This window comes from Lissotriton vulgaris, chromosome 8 (assembly GCF_964263255.1).
Source record: "Lissotriton vulgaris chromosome 8, aLisVul1.2, whole genome shotgun sequence".
Taxonomy (NCBI): Eukaryota; Metazoa; Chordata; class Amphibia; order Caudata; family Salamandridae; genus Lissotriton; species Lissotriton vulgaris.
In genome coordinates, this window is record NC_141696.1 from 874,173,123 (window position 1) to 874,191,535 (window position 18,413).

The 18,413-nt window shown below is 43.6% G+C and overlaps 1 protein-coding gene across 1 annotated transcript; it reads left to right on the forward strand.

Moving 5' to 3' along the window:
- The first annotated feature begins 2,718 nt into the window (after window positions 1-2,718).
- Window positions 2,719-4,314, forward strand: LOC147698125 (uncharacterized). The gene is made up of 2 exons (XM_086936181.1): window positions 2,719-3,159; window positions 3,446-4,314. The coding sequence occupies exons 1-2, from the start codon at window positions 2,727-2,729 to the stop codon at window positions 4,312-4,314; spliced, it is 1,302 nt and encodes a 433-aa protein (XP_086792307.1). The 5' UTR covers window positions 2,719-2,726.
- Window positions 4,315-18,413: the final 14,099 nt, after the last annotated feature.

Here is an 18,413-nt window from a genome sequence, read left to right on the forward strand (position 1 = left end):
GCAACCAATAACCCAATTTCTTACACTTTCTTTTTGAAGTCTATGGCTGATTTAACTGTGCATGGTGAGGCACAGGCCTACATTTTGAATCTATGCTGCATTCCCAGTGCTTTCTAAGAGATATCTATATTTTCTAAGGTGTATAGCTGTCATCTGTGTGTCCTCAGGTATTGCTCTGTTCTCTAAAGGTAAGAACATAGACACAGGCTTGAAGCATCTGTGTAAATTAAGGGATTGTTCTGTTGCATTAAAAGCATTGCATTATCATCCGAGTAAGCCCCTTGACAATTTATGTATGTGATACACATTTACAATATTTCTAGAACCAAAGAGTATTAAAGAGGAGACTGTTTCTGTTTTACCTGCACATGAGTAATATGTGGGTAGCCAGAGTGATAGAGTTGCTGTATGGAGTGCTTATACTTGACATCACATTAACCTTTGCTGTCTAGTATTCTGGCCTGTAACCCACCCTCCACAACCTGTGAAAAAGATCTGCTGTCAAAGGGTATTCCTAAGTTGTTTGTGAAATCTGAGGGATATCACTGATTTCGGAGGGGCACATATTTAACATTTGATTTTACTTGAGAGACCTCTATGTTGTCTGAAGTGCATGCCTTTAACATTCTTAAAAGAGTAGGAATAGCTTTTCTACCTGAGGTCAATTAGAAAGCTTCTCTGTGACCAGAGGAATAGCGTTAAGCCATAGAGAAATGGGTTTTAATATTTGTGTCACCTGAAGAATCATACTGCTTTCTGGGAAGACCTGTGTGAAAAATATTATTCATTTGTTTTCCAATAATATTTATTGATTTTCATTTTAACATACATAAAGAACAGAGAAGTTAAGAATGTACGTAAACATAAGTAAACCATTCAGTACAGATCTGCAAAGTTACACATACAGGGTATATTGCAAATGTTGATAACCTATCTTGGGTCTGCTGTTTTATTACTGCAAACTGTGAGCATTACAAATTAGGAAAAGGAAAAAAAAGAAAAACTACATAACATATTAACAGTATATACCCTATAAATGTATTGTGCGGACTCTTTATGCAAATTACTCGTGAATGTGTGGATCGTGGTGGTGTGCTGTGTGGCATATTTGCCTAACGGGTAACCCAGTATTTATGTGAGAAGTGAGATTACATTATATTCCATCTGTGCTGGGAGGGAGTGTGGGACTGTTTGGTCTATTGTATCTGTAGGTGAGCATGGGGGGTGTACATGGGCTGGGGCGATGGGATGTCCAGACATAGCAACCCCTATAGGGTCCAATTGATGGGGGAGGTCAGAAGCGCAATGTTATCATGTGGAATAGTTCTACATGAGATTGCCGTTATGTACATGTTGGTGGAGTTTCGACTCTACCTACGTTAAGTACTTCTGCCAAACTGGCGGACTGGAGACATAGCGCCCGCACGTGTGATGTCCTGTGACTGTGTATATTCTCCGATCAGCACCTTCTTAATGGTCTGTGAGCCATGTGCGTGTGCACAGGGGTAGACTTGACTTCCCCGTCATAGCCAATCTCCGTTTGGCCAGTCCGAGGGCCAAATCCAGGAATTTATTAACAATTTTCCTCCCTGTGGTGTGTTTAGTGATTCCCAGTAAGAAGTGCAGCCCTTGTGCTAGCACGATTTCTCTGTGGCTTCTGATAGGATGGTTTTCTCCATGGACCATTATGTTCTTATATTCAGGCAGTCCCACAACACCATAAGTAGGAACGTGGCGTCAGTGTCACGGCAATGGGGACACATGTCTGGGGATCCATCATACATCCTCCCTAGCCTATGTGGGGTTCAAAAAGTATGATGCAGGTAGTTATGTTGCATGAATTTAATTCAGGTGTTAATTGACACTATTTTTGGTTATAGCAATCCTCGCGCCCCTTGTTTGTCAGTTAGGGCGGTTCCAAGTGCATCGTCCCAATATTCCCTTAAGGGGGCCATAAGGACCGCAGAATCTGGCTTAAGCGACCTATATTGCATAGTGATTGCTTTCCTAACTGCACCGTGTGTCAAGAGCGTTTGTAGTATTTCGGAGGTTTTCGGTTCGGTGTGCCCAGTAATCCACGTATGGAACAATCTTTGCGTTATCAACGCTTATATTAGGAATGATCCGGGGGTATGCCGTAATCATCTACCAACGTCGCTAAGTCACAAAGTTTGGACTCAGTAAATATGTCTCCTCAAGTCGTGAGTGAGTCCCACTGCATGCCATTCCGTCAGTTCCGGTCGGCTGATATTTACTCGTGGTTTGAGAGACACCCCTATGGGAAGGTCTGGAGCATAGGGCAGGACTGAGTGCGCAACTCGTACATATTGGTACCAGCATGTTTGTTCTGTGGACATTAAAACATTGTCAAGGAATATGGGAAACTTTGGGGTAGATGTATCAAGATTCACGTTAGCGATTTCTTAATAGCGAGTAGTAGCGAATCGCTATTAAGAAATCGTTAAATGCGATGTATGTATGTTTCCGCGACTTTTTTGCGATTCCTTAGAAGTCGCATTTTATTCTTAGAATTTTATGCGACTTCTTAATTTGCGAATTCGCAAATTAAGAAATCGCAAAAAAGCGTGAATCTGCTGCTGCCAACTACAAAATAGCTGAGTCATACTCAGGAAATGGGCTTGATTAGTTACACCTGCATGCCTGAGCCACACCCAGTGGCAGTTGGAAACCTGTTTGGCTGGAGAGAGGAGCTGCTTGACTACAGGATGGAGGCTGCAAATTCTGAAGGAGGCCCCTCTGTTGAGAAAAGAAAAAGGAAGCAAAAATTTTCAGAGAGGGAAGTGGAGACACTGGTGGAGGAAATGGCCTGCCATCATGAACTTTTGTTTGGAAAGCAATCCAAATATGTTCCTGAAGTCAGGAAGAGGAAGTTATGGCTGGAAATCCAGGAAAAAGTCAATGCAGTTGGTGTCATCCCAAGAACAATTGATGAAATAAAAAAGCGTTGGTACGACATGAGGCTGAGGGCAAAGGAAAAACTTGCTGAAAGACTAAAGGATGCCAATAAAACTGGTGGAGGATCTGGAAATGTGGACCAACCTACCCCACATGAGGAGCTCATAGAATCTACAATTCAGCACGAAAGTGTTTCCGGAGTCTCAACAATTGACAGTTCTGATCACCCAGTTGCTGAACATGGTAAGCAGGATGCTTAACTTTTTCATTGCATAATTTGGAAGCATGAGTGTATGAGTGTGTGAGCATTATTCCATGTGTTTAATACTTAACTGTACTTAAATGTGAGAAATGATCCCCTTTTTTGTTCCACATTACTGCATACTTATGATTTGCAGTACATTTAAGCTGCACCAACATACATGCTTCTGAATAAGTACACAATACTACCTCTTTAGTGAGCTTTATTTAATAGTTATGAAGCACACAGACAGGCAAGCATCTCATGTGACTCTTTCTTTATTCCCAGATCATGTTGTAGATTCACATGATGGTGATGGGGGCCAATCCTCACAGGAACATATTACTGCCCCAGAAGAAGAAAATGTTAGTGATGACCAGGATTCATTGTCTTTTATGAGAAGAAAAAGAAAAGCAGTTGCACAACTGCAACCTTTTGAAGAATCTGATGATGAACCTGAGGGATCAGCAAATAACATAAATGTGTCAGAACAGGAAGTCATACATATTGACACAGTTAGTGATTCTGCTACAAGAAAGTCATATTCCAATAATAACACCAGGAGAAGCAGGGGAGAAGTCACAGAGGCAGCAAATGTTTTTGCTGGTTTGGAAAGCAACATGCTTTCAGTGCAACAAAAACAACATAAAGCATTAAGGTCAATTAATGCCCAACTAAATAAACTAAACAAGAGCAATGATAAGGTGGGTGATGGTATGGCCCGGATGGCTGACTCCATGGACAGACTTTGTGAAGCAATTGAAAGATCAGAGTCCAACAGATTGAGGGATTCTCGCACACATAACATCAGACTAAAGAAGTACTATGCAGCTATAAATAATCTGTGCTATGTCACAGCACAGAGTAATAGAAGAAGCATTGCCATGCAACGCATGGTTGGTGAATGCAGTACAAATGTTGCCAAAGGCCTGGATAAAGTATCCCATTCTTTTGAATTGTTGAAAACTTGTCAGAAAGGGGCAAGTGCGTTCTTTGAGGCCACTGAGTCTGAGGACACTTCCAGTCGAACCAGCAGTAACCCTACACCCACTTTGGACACCCCTGACATGAGTAGTGGAAGCCTTGGTAGCCAACCAACATCTGTGAGGAGAAGTGGGCCAGGCCAACGTAGGAGTAGCAGAAGGGGAAAAAAATAATAAGAAATATCAACATATATCTTAAAAAAAGAGAATGAGACTGTGAGCAAACATTCTCACATGTATGTCCTGTGGATTAACAGGTTCAAGGTTTTTGTTACACATCTGATTTTGAAAAATTAAAGGTTTACATAATGAATACAAAGATGTTGTGTTTTTCTTTCTTACCTAGAAATAATTGTTAGTAATTTCTTCATGCCTTTGTCGCCCAGCCACAGCTCCTAAACCTGTAGCACATCTTCTTGGTGGAGGGACATCATCATTGTCTGAAGATTCAGGGTCACTCACTTCACAATTTGTTCCCTTTCTAATAGCCATGTTATGTAGCATAGCACAACTTGTAATTATTTTGCAACACAATGCTGGCTTATATTGCAAAGATCCTCCACTTTTATGGATTCTTCTGAACCTGCTTTTCAAAATTCCAAAAGTTCTTTCAATGACTCCACGTGTTGAACGGTGTGCCTTATTGTATCTCCTTTCATGAATGTTAGTTGGATTTAGATAAGGTGTCAAAATGAAATCACGAACTGCATATGCGCTGTCTCCTACATTGTAATTTCAGAAATGTGACAAATTTAAAAATAGATTCACAAAAGTTTCTAAAATTGATTTTGTGTTTTTAAGTGGCACTTACCAAGCAGAAATCCATCTCCAAATTCACCAGCACTCAAACGTCCATGTAATCCACTGTGTCTAAATATATATGAATCATGAGTGCTTCCTGGAAATTTTGCAACAATGTCAGTAATAATATATTTAGCATTACACACCATTTGAATGTTTAAAGAGTGGTAACTTTTCCTATTCCTATAAACATGCTCAGTTGCAGCTGGAGGTGTAATGGCAATATGTGTCCCATCTATACATCCAATTACATGTGGAAAATGGGCAATTTGATAAAAATCAAATTTAGAAATTTGGATATCTTGAGGTGTGCTGGAGAAGTAAATATGATGTTGCAACCTGTTCATCATTGCATCCAAAAATACCCTAAAAAACCTTGAAAAGGCACTCTGAGATACTCCTCCCACCTCTGCAATCACCCTTTGAAAAGATCCTGAGGCAAGAAGGTGCAGGGAACATAAGACCTGCACATGAGTTGGTATAGAATGTGTCCTGTGTGTCTCATGCTCCAAAAAAGGCTTTAACTCCTCAATTAAGTCCAAAATGGTATGTGGATGCAGTCTATATTTCTCAAAAATGTCTTCTTCAGTCTGTTGAAATAAGGTAATCCTCAGTTTGAAAATCCTTTCCTGCCTCTGTCTCATCTGTGCAAGAGCTTGGATGCGCAGTCTTCTAGCTATCAGGTAAAGTCCAGCCATGGTTGTGTTGAAAAAATCAGTTGGAGCTGTCTTTTAAAGATTCAAAAAAAATTACACCTGGTTTGATATAGTGTTAATTGCGAATTCTTATTTTGCGATTTACCGTTTTTCGCAATTTGCGATTCTTTGATACATTTCATAGCGACTTCTTAAAATGCGATCATGCAAAATAGAGAATCGCTAAGACATATTCGCATAAACAAGAAAACGCAAATAACGAAACGCAAAATATAGCGATTTCTTATTTTGCGTTGCGAAAAAGACATACATCCCGAAAAATGCAAAATAATCAATAGCGATTCGTTAAGGCCGAAATTCTGCGAATTTCGGCCTTAACGAATCGCAAAATGCTTGATACATCTAGGCCTTTGTGTTTGAACCGCCCAGCCACTCCAACAACGTCGTCTAGTTGCTATGTGGTGACTATTGTTCTAGTTTGGAAATGTTATGGTTTGTTAGCCACCGGATCCGCCATTGTAGCTGTGCAGCTGCGTAGTATTTCTCGTAGTTAGGTGCCCCTAATCCCCCTTCTGAGTTTGGGCATAGCGTTTAGTGAGGGCCATACGAGCTCTGGATTTACCCCAAATCAGGGAAGTAAGTATTGATTTCAGTTCCCGGAAATGGTAGTGTTGCAAACTAGTACAATTGACGGGGAAGCAACAGCATTTTGGAAATGGCTATTTGCCCTATTGTTCGTTCGAGAGGTAGGTCAGTCCATAAGAACATGGAAGACTGAGCCCTGGTGATTGCCCATTCCCGGATTACCTTCCATGATGTCCGTTTGTGAATGGTATATTTCTACCCCTAGGTATTTAAAAGACCCATATGTCCTGGCAAGGGGTGCCTGTGGAAGAGCCACCTGCTGCTCCAAGAATAGGGGGATCATTGGGAACAGAAGGGACTTCTCCCAATTCATTTTGAGACCAGATACACACCCGAAAGAATCCAACAGTGCCATCAATCCGTCTAGCGCTGAGGGTGTTCCCAAATATAGATCAATACGTCACCTGCATATAATGAAATTATATTCCGTTGATTATATACTTTAATACCCCAATCCATCACCCGACTATGAAAAAAACAAGCATTTACAATGCAATAGGTCTCGCATTTGTGAGAGTTTGAGCTTTTGGCATTGTAAATGAAAATGCCATTTATTTATGTGTTTGTTTTTTAAAACAGATAAAAAAGGCATTGTCTTGAACAATGCAAATAGCTTAAATTTTTACAAATGTGAGACCTATTGCAGGCAGGGTGCTGAGGGTGGTACCTAGTGTGAGTCCTTGTGAGACAGATTAGAAAAAGTCTATAGCCGAGTAAACATACTAAATAAAAAACCAAGATGATTAAATACAACTGTAACTCACAACCCACAACACAAGGACTTATCACCAATAATGTGGATGTATTCTTTAATTTTATTTTTCAAAAATATATATTTTTTGTTTTTATATATAGCAGTTTTTTACACAGTTGGATTTATTTCATTTTAGTGTGATTCAAAATTTATATGGCAGTATTTACAAGAAATTCATAAAAAACGCACATAACAGACACACAATTTGCATTAGACAAAATAGACGATGGAGGCAATGCGGTAGATAGACACACTACGCGCGTTTCGGCTAGGTAGCCTTCATCAGGTGACCCGTCTATTGCACTACAATTTAAAAACATATAGGTGAAAGTCAAAAAGAGGGAATATATACAGTGGGTTTCTGCGAACAACAGTGTAAGTTAAGACACTATACATGTGGAAGATATAAAACTATAATCATAAAGTTTTAAAAACATGATTACATATATACTGGACCTGTTATACTGTATTTACAATGCCACATATATAATACATATACCTTTATCTAGTATGTACAAAACAGACGTTTACTCGATAGGAGCGAGAGTATACTAAAAGTCTTAACATGACTAAATAGCTTCACTCCAGCCGTCTATGAGGAAATGCATCATATAATCAGCTGTGCACATATCATCTCAGACATAGTGAATAGAATAAACATAGCTAGTAAGCACATATAATGTCACATTATATTTTACATGAGGAAAAATGCACTTAAGGATTCTAGATGAATGGAAGCACATAGTTGCCACAATTGTCTATATAAGGAACGCAGCTATGTATCAGAATTAAAAACCACTCCTTGTTGGTACTTACATATACCGCCCAGAAATGGGTGAAAGACTCACTCAATCGTTAACGCCTCATTTTCCTGTATAGCTATAGAAAAGGGAAATAGAAGAGGGACGGAACATGGTGAGGGCGGAAATGAAAAATAGATGTCAGGGTAAACCATCGAAAATATCGGGACTTCAGAAGTGACAAAGATGAGGAGATATTCACGTGATATTGATCGTATTACAGTGAATACACAGTAGTGATTGCTAAATGGATAATAGAGTGCACAAAGGTTCAAAACAACATGGAGCACATAGATCAGAGGTGTAGCAAGGGGATAAGAGAGAAACACCATGATGATGAGTGACTTCCCAGAAGTGAAGAAAAAAATCAAGAAAAAAGAAATAGTGAACCATAGTGATAAGGTATATTATCTCCTAACGGTGTTGCTAACCACCAAGGTTCCTAGTAAATGAGAAACGATGAGACCAGTTAAATGTTCATATGTCAGGTAAATAAGTGTGAACTATATGGTGTATCATGTCCGCACATATTGTAGACAGCCATATACCTTAGATGCTGAATGATGATGAAAAATATCCTTTCAGGTAAATCTAATTCTCCATGGCAAGAGAGGCACAGCGTATTCAGAAAAAGAGCCTTAGATGAAGGCATACGATCTATAAGAAGAAGAGCACTACTGAAGATTTTACATTGTAATATAGCAGAGGGATTAGTAAAAGATAACAAAGGGCTATTTAAATACCTGAGTGACACAGGTTCGCACCGACCGGGGGCCAAAGAATAATATTGTAGTGTAGCACGGATATCTGAAAGAGCTACCAGGTTCTGTAAGATGCATCATATATCTGAAGTTTCTACATATGTACTAGAGATAAAATCTGAGAACAAAACCGGCAGTCTTAGAATGCATATGCATGTATTAGTTATAGACCTGCCGCCAGGCGCGCAACACCCATTGGGCTCACCGGGCTTCAGCCCCCCCCGTCGCCTCCTCTGCCCGGTCTAAGATGACACGCACTGAAATGGTGCAGGAAGGCTGCGCATCCGATCCGAGAATGTGATTGTTTTAATGATTTCTGAGAGGCCCAGCAGCCCGAGCCAGACAGCGAGCCTCTGAACAGTTTCAGCGAGTGAACCCCCCCCCCCTGCCCTGACCTCTTGTGTTTCCTTTGGCGCAGAGGTGAAATCCTTGCCTGAAGGCAGGGATTTCACCTAAGCACTTGATGGGTTGTGAGCATGGGGTGTGAAGATGTGCACAGCAGGGGGAAGGCATGGCCAGTTAAGGTGATGCTTTTCCATTGTAAAGGAATTTCTGCTGGCATCTTAACCCAGGGTGTGCTGTCTGTGCACTTATATAGATGTGTATTCCATACAAGTGCACAGACAGCAAACCCTGGGTTATGACGCCAGCAGGAATTAATTTACAAAGGAAAAGCTTCACCTGCACTGGCCATCCCTTTCCCCCTGCTGTCTGTGCATTTGACCCACATTGATCTACACAGTGAGACCTTCGGGAGGGGCTGGATGCCAGGACACAGTGCTGCTGATCAGCCAGACTCCACAGTATAGTATCAGAAGAGCGGGCAGCAGTTTTTTTGTGTAAGTTCCAGTAACTTTAATGCATTTTTCAGCACAGCATTACCTACTGCCTGCATATCTAGTTTACTGTGAATGTTGTTCTTGACTTACATACATAGAAACATCAAAGAGGACAGTCCCCTCCAAATATGCAAATGTAGTGTAAGTTTGTAGTGTTCATTTTTTTTGGGGTGCTAGTGGGTAATTTTAGAGTTCAGGGTGGGTATGGGTTATGGGGTGCCAGGGGGGAATTTATGGTTCAGGGTGGGTATGGGTTATGGGGTGCCGGGGGAATTTATGGTTGAGCATGGGTATGGGTTTTGGGGTGTCAGGGGTAATTTTAGGGTTTAGGGCAGGTGAGGGTTTTCGGATGTCAGGGGGCTATTTTAGGGTTCAGGGTGGGTATGGGGTGCCAGGGGACATTTTAGGGTTCAGCGTGGGCATGTGTTTTGGTGTGCCAGGGGTAATTTTAGGTTTCAGGGCAGGTGTGGGTTTTGGGGTGTCAGGGGGCAATTTTAGGGTTCAGGGTGGGTATGGGTTATGGGGTGCCAGCGGGGAATTTATGGTTCAGGGTGGGTATGGGTTATGGGGTGCCGGGGGGAATTTATGGTTCAGCATGGGTATGGGGTTTGGGGTGCCAGGGGTAATTTTAAGGTACAGGGTGGGTGTGGGTTTTGGGGTGCCATGGGATTAATTTTAGGGCTCAGCGTGGGTATGTGTTTTATAGTGTCAGGGGTAATTTTAGGGTTAAGGGCAGGTGTGGGTTTTGGGATGTCAGGGGGCTACTTTAGGGTTCAGGGTGGGTATGTGTTTTGGTGTGCCAGCGGCAATTTTAGGGTTCAGGGTGAGTATGGGTTATGGGGTGCCAGTGGGGAATTTATGGTTCAGGGAGGGTGTGGGTTATGGGTTGCCGGGGGGCATTTATGGTTCAGCATGGGTATGGAGTTTGGGGTGCCAGGGGTAATTTTAAGGTTCAGGGTGGGTGTGGGTTTTGAGGTGCCATGGGGTTAATTTTAGGGTTCAGCGTGGGTATGGGTTATGGGGTGCCAGATGGGAATTTATGGTTCAGCATGGGTATGGGTTTTGGGGTGCCTGGGGTAATTTTAAGGTTCAGGGTGGGTTTGGGTTTTGGGGGGCAAGGGGGGATTTATGGTACAGCATGGGTATGGTTTCTGGGGTGCTAGGGGTAATTTAAGGTTCAGGGCGGGTATGAGTTTTGGGGCTCCAGGGGGGTGATTTTAGGGTTCAGGGTGGTATTGGGTTTTGGGGTGCCAGGGGGTAATTTTAGGGTGTGGGGTGGGTATGGTTTTGGGGTGCCGGGGAGGGATAATTTTAGGGATAGGATGGGTATGGGTTTTGGGGTCCCAGATGTAATTATAGATTTCAGGGCGGGTATGGGTTTTATGGTGTGAGGGGGTTCATTTTAGGGTTCAGCGTGGGTATGTGTTTTGGTGTGCCAGGGGTAATTTTACGATTCAGGGTGAGTATGGGTTTTGGGGGGTAATGCATCAAACTAACAAAAATGTGTGCTTTAATTGTTGTCCAGTTTCAAATGCAGAATTCACCACATTTTTTTCTCAGCTTGACCTGAGCATTAACCGATCCTGATTATCTGCCATTTTAGCTCCGCCCCATTGATTTACATTAGCCACGCCCCTTCGTCTGCCATGTTAGCCCCCCCCCGAAATTAAGACCTAGTTGCGCCCCTGCCTGCCGCTTATATTTCAACATCTAAATGTGATATATATCAGGTGTGCATTCACATATTTTATCCAGTCTGGACATGCAACCAGGGATCTACCGATTTTTCCTTCATTCTCATAAACTGATAGAATTGCTAGTGTGTGTAAAGCACAAAGGCTTCACATTATCGATGTAATCTAATATAGATCAAAGCGTACTGTGGTGCTCAATGGGCGTGCCTTAAAATGCCCATATGAGGACGATAAATGAAAGGGAATACGCAGAGGCTCACTGCGGTCGGATGGTGTACATTGCTATCTAATACTTTAACATATAAACAATTGAATTAGAGGGGGAAAAGAAAGGGGTAAGAAAGGACGGGCAGGATAAACTGCTGATAGCTCACACTATAAAGCGTAGCCCAAACCGAGGGAAGGACTACTAACATGTGTCTTACCGTGGCGATAACGCAGTGATGGCGGGGTATGGCCCTCGTGCTTTCGGGCGCTCAAAAGAGACCAGTGTCGTGCGCCGGCCGGAGTCGACGCTTGCACATAAAGGGCCACCATCTTTATAGTGATGGCCCTGTTAATTAACTCGAAACATAGCTGATGGACTTCAGCGATGATACGGGAGAACGATAGAGACAGAGAGCAGACTATTTTTGACAGCAACACCGATGGTTAGAGAGGTACTATCGGCCGATATCGTTTTTCGCCCATAGTGGGGGCAGAAATATCCTAGGGTTTAATCCGAAAAAATAAAGACAGTGTGAATAATAGAAAGAAAAAGAGAGGAGAAAACCCCAAGTGCTTGTAAAAAATAAAAATAAAATTTAAATTTAAAACAAAGAAGATAGAAGCATATATATAGCTATATCGAAAAAGCTTAAGGTGGTAACGGATAATAGACAGTAAGAAACAAACTGAATGTGCTTTCATCCAACATGATGGTTTTTGCTCTGACAAGTGAGATGAATGGGCATTACCATAACCTGTCTATGTGTATATATAATACAATACATACAAGTTTACAATGTATGCGGTACCTAACATTGATTCATCGAAGAATGCTAGATATATCCTGCTACATTGTCACAACCGACCAGAGGTAAATTGAACAAGAAAATCAAATAATAGCTTGATCCCAGGGTATCACTGAATTTAATCCTATCGATACAGTGTCTAACATGAAGATAAAGTATACCTCACGCTTTTTTATTTTGTCACAGCAGATTCCTGCTGTGGGTCTGATCTTTTCAAGTATATACCACCGTATGTCCTCCGGTGAATGACGGTGTTCAAGAAAGTGGCATACCATAGGAGCTGCTAGTTTCTGGGTACGAATCGCTGATCTATGCTCTGTGAGTCGGACATTCATAGACCTAGAGGTTTCTCCAATATATGCTTTCTGGCACGGGCATAGTAGCAAATACACAATGTTTTTTGATTTGCAGTTAGTGATGCCCTGACTTTCCAATGTTACTCCATTTTGGCAAATAGCTGTGGTTTCTATTGCTAAAGGGCATGATTTGCATGTTCCGCATTTAAAGTTTCCATGAATTGGTAGCAGGTCAACAATACTTTGTTGTGACAGTTGTTTTGCAGGGGGCATAGCGCCGAGTGTGGCTCCGGGTGTGAGTCCTTGTGAGACAGACTCACAGGCCTGGTGCAGGCAGAGCGCTGAGTGTGGTTCCAGAGTCCCTGTGAGACACAGTCACTGGCCCGGCGGCGGAGGCAGAGCTCTGAGTTTGGTACCTGGTGTGAGTCCTTGTGAAACAGAGTCAGAGGCCGGCGCAGTCATGGCGCCGAGTGTGGCTCCGGGTGTGAGTCCTTGTGAGACACACCCACAGGCCCGGCGCAGGCAGAGCACTGAATGTGGTTCCAGAGTCCCTGTGAGACCCAGTCACTGGCCCGGTGGCGCAGGCAGAGCACTGAGTGTGGACCGGGTGTGAGTCCTTGTGAGACACAGTCACAGGCCCGGTGCATACAGAGCGCTGAGTGTGGTTCCAGAGTCCCTGTGAGACACAGTCACTGGCCCGGCACAGGCAGAGCGCTGAGCGTGGTACCTGGTGTGAGTCCTTGTGAGACAGAGTCACAGGTCCGGCGCAGGCAGAGCACTGAGTGTGGACCGGGTGTGAGTCCTTGTGAGACACAGTCACAGGCCCGGTGCAGACAGAGCGCTGAGTGTGGTTCCAGAGTCCCTGTGAGACACAGTCACTAGCCCGGCACAGGCAGAGCGCTGAGTGTGGTACCAGGTGTGAGTCCTTGTGAGACAGAGTCACGGGCCCGGCTCAGGCAGAGCACTGAGTGTGGTTCCAGAGTCCCTGTGAGACCCAGTCACTGGCCCGGCGGCGGAGGCAGAGCTCTGAGTTTGGTACCTGGTGTGAGTCCTTGTGAGACACTCCCACAGGCCCGGCGCAGGCAGAGCACTGAGTGTGGTTCCAGAGTCCCTGTGAGACCCAGTCACTGGCCCGGCGGCGCAGGCAGGGCTCTGAGTGTGGTACCTGGTGCGAGTACTTGTGAGACAGAGTCACAGGCCCGGCGCAGGCAGAGCACTGAGTGTGGACCGGGTGTGAGTCCTTGTGGGACACAGTCACAGGCCCGGTGCAGAGAGAGCACTGAGTGTGGTTCCAGAGTCCCTGTGAGACACAGTCACTGGCCCGGCACAGGCAGAGCGCTGAGTGTGGTACCTGTTGTGAGTCCTTGTGAGACAGAGTCACAGGCTCGGCGCAGGCAGAGCACTGAGTGTGGACCGGGTGTGAGTCCTTGTGAGACACAGTCACAGGCCTGGCATATGGATGTCTCCAATATGAAAAGAAGAACTAGCCTTCTCCATTTTAAGTCAACAACCTCTGACCTTAGACAATTAACAGGTCAATGAGAGCTCCGTTAAAGTTTAAACTGTCAACAAGCTATCCGTTAATCGTTAATGTAATTTTTTCCATTGTATAAAGTTTACCATATCTCCCTTTACAGTGACTTGCATCTTTATTAGGCTGATTCTACTAAGACTTTTGCAATCATTTTCAAAGACCTTATTAAGGAAAAATAAATGTTTGAATGTCACCACTGCATTTTCACAACGCTTTGAACAGTTTACTTCAATATTGTAAACACTGGTTAGCGAAATGTGAACATCTCCCTGCCTCTAGGTGGAAAGCAGCTTTCTACCCAAGATTCACCCTCCATGTGTTTTGCATAATGTATACAGCACTCCAAGCTTGAAGTACGTGATTACTAATGGTGAGCGAAGTCTAGTTGTGAATACTAAAGGATCGGTCTAGACTACTTACTTATGCATGCATTATGAATTACAAAGGACCGAGGACACAGGTGTCCAATGTTGGTCCATTAACACTAGAACCATACCAGATTCTCAGTATATCCATTTACGATAATAATTCATTCAATAAACCTACATTGGAATCAATCACATAGCCTATGGTTGTCCTGAAATCTGGCATGGATCTGGCCCTTGTGGTTCAACACTGGACACTTTTAAACTATAGCATTTGCCATTCAGTATTTACCATGCAAAATACGCAAAATTCACTTCACAAAAAAAACATGATATTAACTAATCCATACGTATGCATACACAAGCATGTATGCTTTGTAACACGGGTAGACTTCTTCAGTTTGGCTGAGCACACGCAATATCCACCTCACTCATGGCTCTTTGGAAGCTGCAAAGGTTACATGGATAAAGAAATTGGAGGAGGCAAAATGTGTGTTAAAGCAGTATCTTAAAATGCAAATCTCTGCTCCGAAGCACTCCTTGGCCACCTTCTCTACCCCTAATAAAAACTATACATAAGAGCTTTGTCCTGATTTCTGTTGCCTTTCTGTAGGAGCTCCAGAAGTCTTCTGAAAGCTCCCTCAAGATCACACTTTCAAAGAGCTGGAACTCAAGCAGTGGTGCTGTCGTGCTGTTCAGCAGCACATACAATTTGACCTACAAACCCATTTTCAGCTGAGCTCCAATTACACTGTGGCCAAGTATCAAGACTATTTGTAGGAAGTGAATCAATTGTGGACTGGATCAATAACATGTGTGTTTTTTATAGCTAGGGCCACTAGGATTATGAGTTTCTATGGCTATAGCTTTATCAACATAGCTAAGGGTTTACCACATAATCCCCCATCTGCTGCATAATTTGCATACTTGAACAAGAAACCTATTTTGTTTGTAGCTCAAGTGGATCAAAAATTACAAAGCAAGAAGTGACTTGTAAAATCGTACTGTGTGCATACATGCAAAATGTTAACCAGGCGCTTTCTAAAAGGATGCTCCCCCCACAAAATAGAAGTACTGAAGATCTAGAGTTGGGAATGATGGCTGCTGTCTGGTTTCCGAGGATGTGGCCCCGGAGCCACTATGGAACTCATTTGCCCATTGGAGGTGAGGTGTGGAGGGGCTGTGCAGTCTAATTAGGTAGCATGCAGTAAATTGTGCTTGCATTGCAATAGGATTTTTACGTATTAGAGCAGGTTTATCTGATGACAGTGGTATATCAAATATCCATTTAGGTTGGATTCTGGCATGATGATGGTGTTGTCCAAACCGGCACACTGTGCATGCTAATAATGGTGCATTACAGAACAGAACATGCATTTGCAAAGAGAGTATGTCCGATGTTGGCTTCCAGCCTTTTTACTTTGTTATTGCTTGTTTTGAGATCTTTTTTGTCTAAGATGTTTGCACTAGGAAGCAGCTGGGCTGACATCAATTTAAAATAACATTGGCTAAAACAACTAGGAGTCCGTGACTCTTATGTTACTAAGGGCCAGATGTAGGCTTTTACCGGTCGGTAACAGCCGAAATCTGTTAGTACCACAGCCACCTCCCAGCCTCCCCAACATGGACGCCAGCCCCCACACACACACTTCAGCAACTTTCGAGACCTCAGCCCACTTAAGTAATTACCGGTACATGTCGGTTACAGAGACTTTTCGATTCTTTCTGGTTAAGTTCCGGTTCCACTTTAAAAGGAACAAAGATTTGGGCAATTTACTGCACAACTTGAGAAAAGAAACCAGCACTTCCTGAACCTTGGAGACATCGGGAGTGGCGATGGCGGCAATCACGCAAGCGGTGCGCACGTGCGGGCCGCAGCGACCCATCTGTTTTGCATTATCGTGCACGCGTCTGGGCATGATAATACAAACCACATGTTACCCTGTGCGGGTAACAGACACCAATAGGCCATGGGCGGAGCAATGCGCCCGCCTTTGGCCTATTGTGTGCTTGCTTTAAAAAAATCACGCATGCAAAGGCCAATAGCAGGCCTTAAAAGTAAAAAGACATGCACAAGCGTGTTCATTTCCAGGGTCCATTTCGAAAACCCTGTCAAAAGGACTCTCGTTGTGCGAACACCGCTGCGCAGTGTATCGCTAGGCGCGAGACCTAATAATAAGTGAGAGGGGACAGCCCTGTTTGGTGCCGCGCCTGATCTGGAAGTGGTCTGAGATAAAGCGGCAAGTTTTCACCCGGGCCTGTGGTGTGCTATATAGCAGCCTAATCCATCTTAAGAACTTGGGGCTGATGCCATGTCTTGCTAACATTGAGTCCAGGTATTCCCAACCCAGCATATCAAATGCCTTTTCCATGTCCAGGGAGTCTATCCACACCAACTCCCCAAATATGCGCGCCCGATCTAGTGAGCGGAAAAGACGCCGTAAATTAATCCTGGTGTTTCTGCCAGGTATGAATCCGTTTTGGTCCGGGTGTACTAATATTTGTGTGACCTCTGTTAGACTGTTGGCTAGCACCCTGCTCAGTATTTTATAATCTGTATTTAGCAGTGACAGTGGCCACTAGGACCCCATTTGTTGCGGGTCCCTACCTGGTTTCAGGAGCACCACCAGCATTGCTTCCTGCATTGAGGAGGGTAGCGCGCCCCTATCATATGCATCTAGATAAACACGATGCAAGTGTGGAACTATTTGTGTGCTACAGGTAGCGTAAAATTCCAGGAGCAATCCATCCACTCCTGGGGTCTTTTCTCTTGCCAACTGCTGTAAAGCCTCTGCTATTTCAGCAGCTACGATGGAAGCTTCCATTACTTGATAATAGTTGGGCAGGATTTGGGGTAGATCTATTTGCTCTAGAAATGTCTGTATATCCTTTCCTGTGAGCAGCAGGGGGCGCTTTAGGAGGGATGCATAGTATTGCTGAAAAGCTGAGTTTATCTTGGCTTGTGCATTGACCAGGTGACCAACTGAATTATATATAGTAGTGATTGGTGCGTGAGTCTTATCTGTTTTCAGTAGCCAACCCAGCGTTGTGTCGGCCTTATCTCCCTCTGCATGTTTTTTTGCCAAGTACCTTTTATAATCCAGTGCACATAACTTATCTAATGTCTCCTTGTGAGATATTTGGGTTCGGGCTAGTGTGGGTGCTGCTGGCGGGTTCACAGATAGCTGCCATTTGTGATTCTGGATTTCTGCCTCCAGACCCTCTAGTTCCTTTGTGAGTATCATGCGTACCCTATATACTGTTTTTATCATATGTCTCCTTGGGACCACTTTCAAAGCATCCCATTCTATACCAGCATTGGAGGCCGTACCTTTGTTATCTAGGAAATATGTGATGGATTGTGTTAATAATTCTTGAAATGGTATGTCTTTGAGCGCTTACATGGGGAAGACGCCAAGTCAGGACACTGGATCTGATTGGTCCACACGCTAACCGTATTTGCAGGCGGTTGTGGTCAGAGAGCGTGCGGGGAAGATATTCGGTGTGGGATATCAGTGGTAGGACTTTTGATGAAGAATATATCAGGTCTATTCTAGTATGCTGGACGTGAATTACAAAATAGTGGGTTTATTCACTAAGTGTGGGGTGTAATTCACACCATGTATCATATAATTGCATTCAAATGGACCAGGCTTGCAGATGTTGTGAAAGGGTGATGAACTGTGTGCGTTGCAGAGGCAGGCGTAAGTGGTCCAGTAATATGTTGGGAGTACATTTAAAGTCTCTGCCCCAATGCGTTTGTACAGTGGGGTTTTGTAGTAATGCAAGGGTAAATGTTTGTAAAAACTGGACTTTGTGCATATAGTGACACCAATGCTATTGGGCGGCCATAAAGTATGTCCTCCAAAGTTGTGTATCATCCATTTGGGTCTATGCTGGTAGATTGTCTCACTACAGGTGTCCCTGATTCCACCCATATCAGGGTCCCTCTGGCATAGCTTGAGTATGCCGATCCCACTACTGTGCCTCTCTGTCTCCTGCATATGGAGGTAATTGTCTGTGTAGTCAGGTTTGTTTCCTCTAGAAGCGCAATAGTGATCCCTTTTTAGATATTGATACACCTGGTGACGTTTGGTGTAGCCCACCAGTCCGCG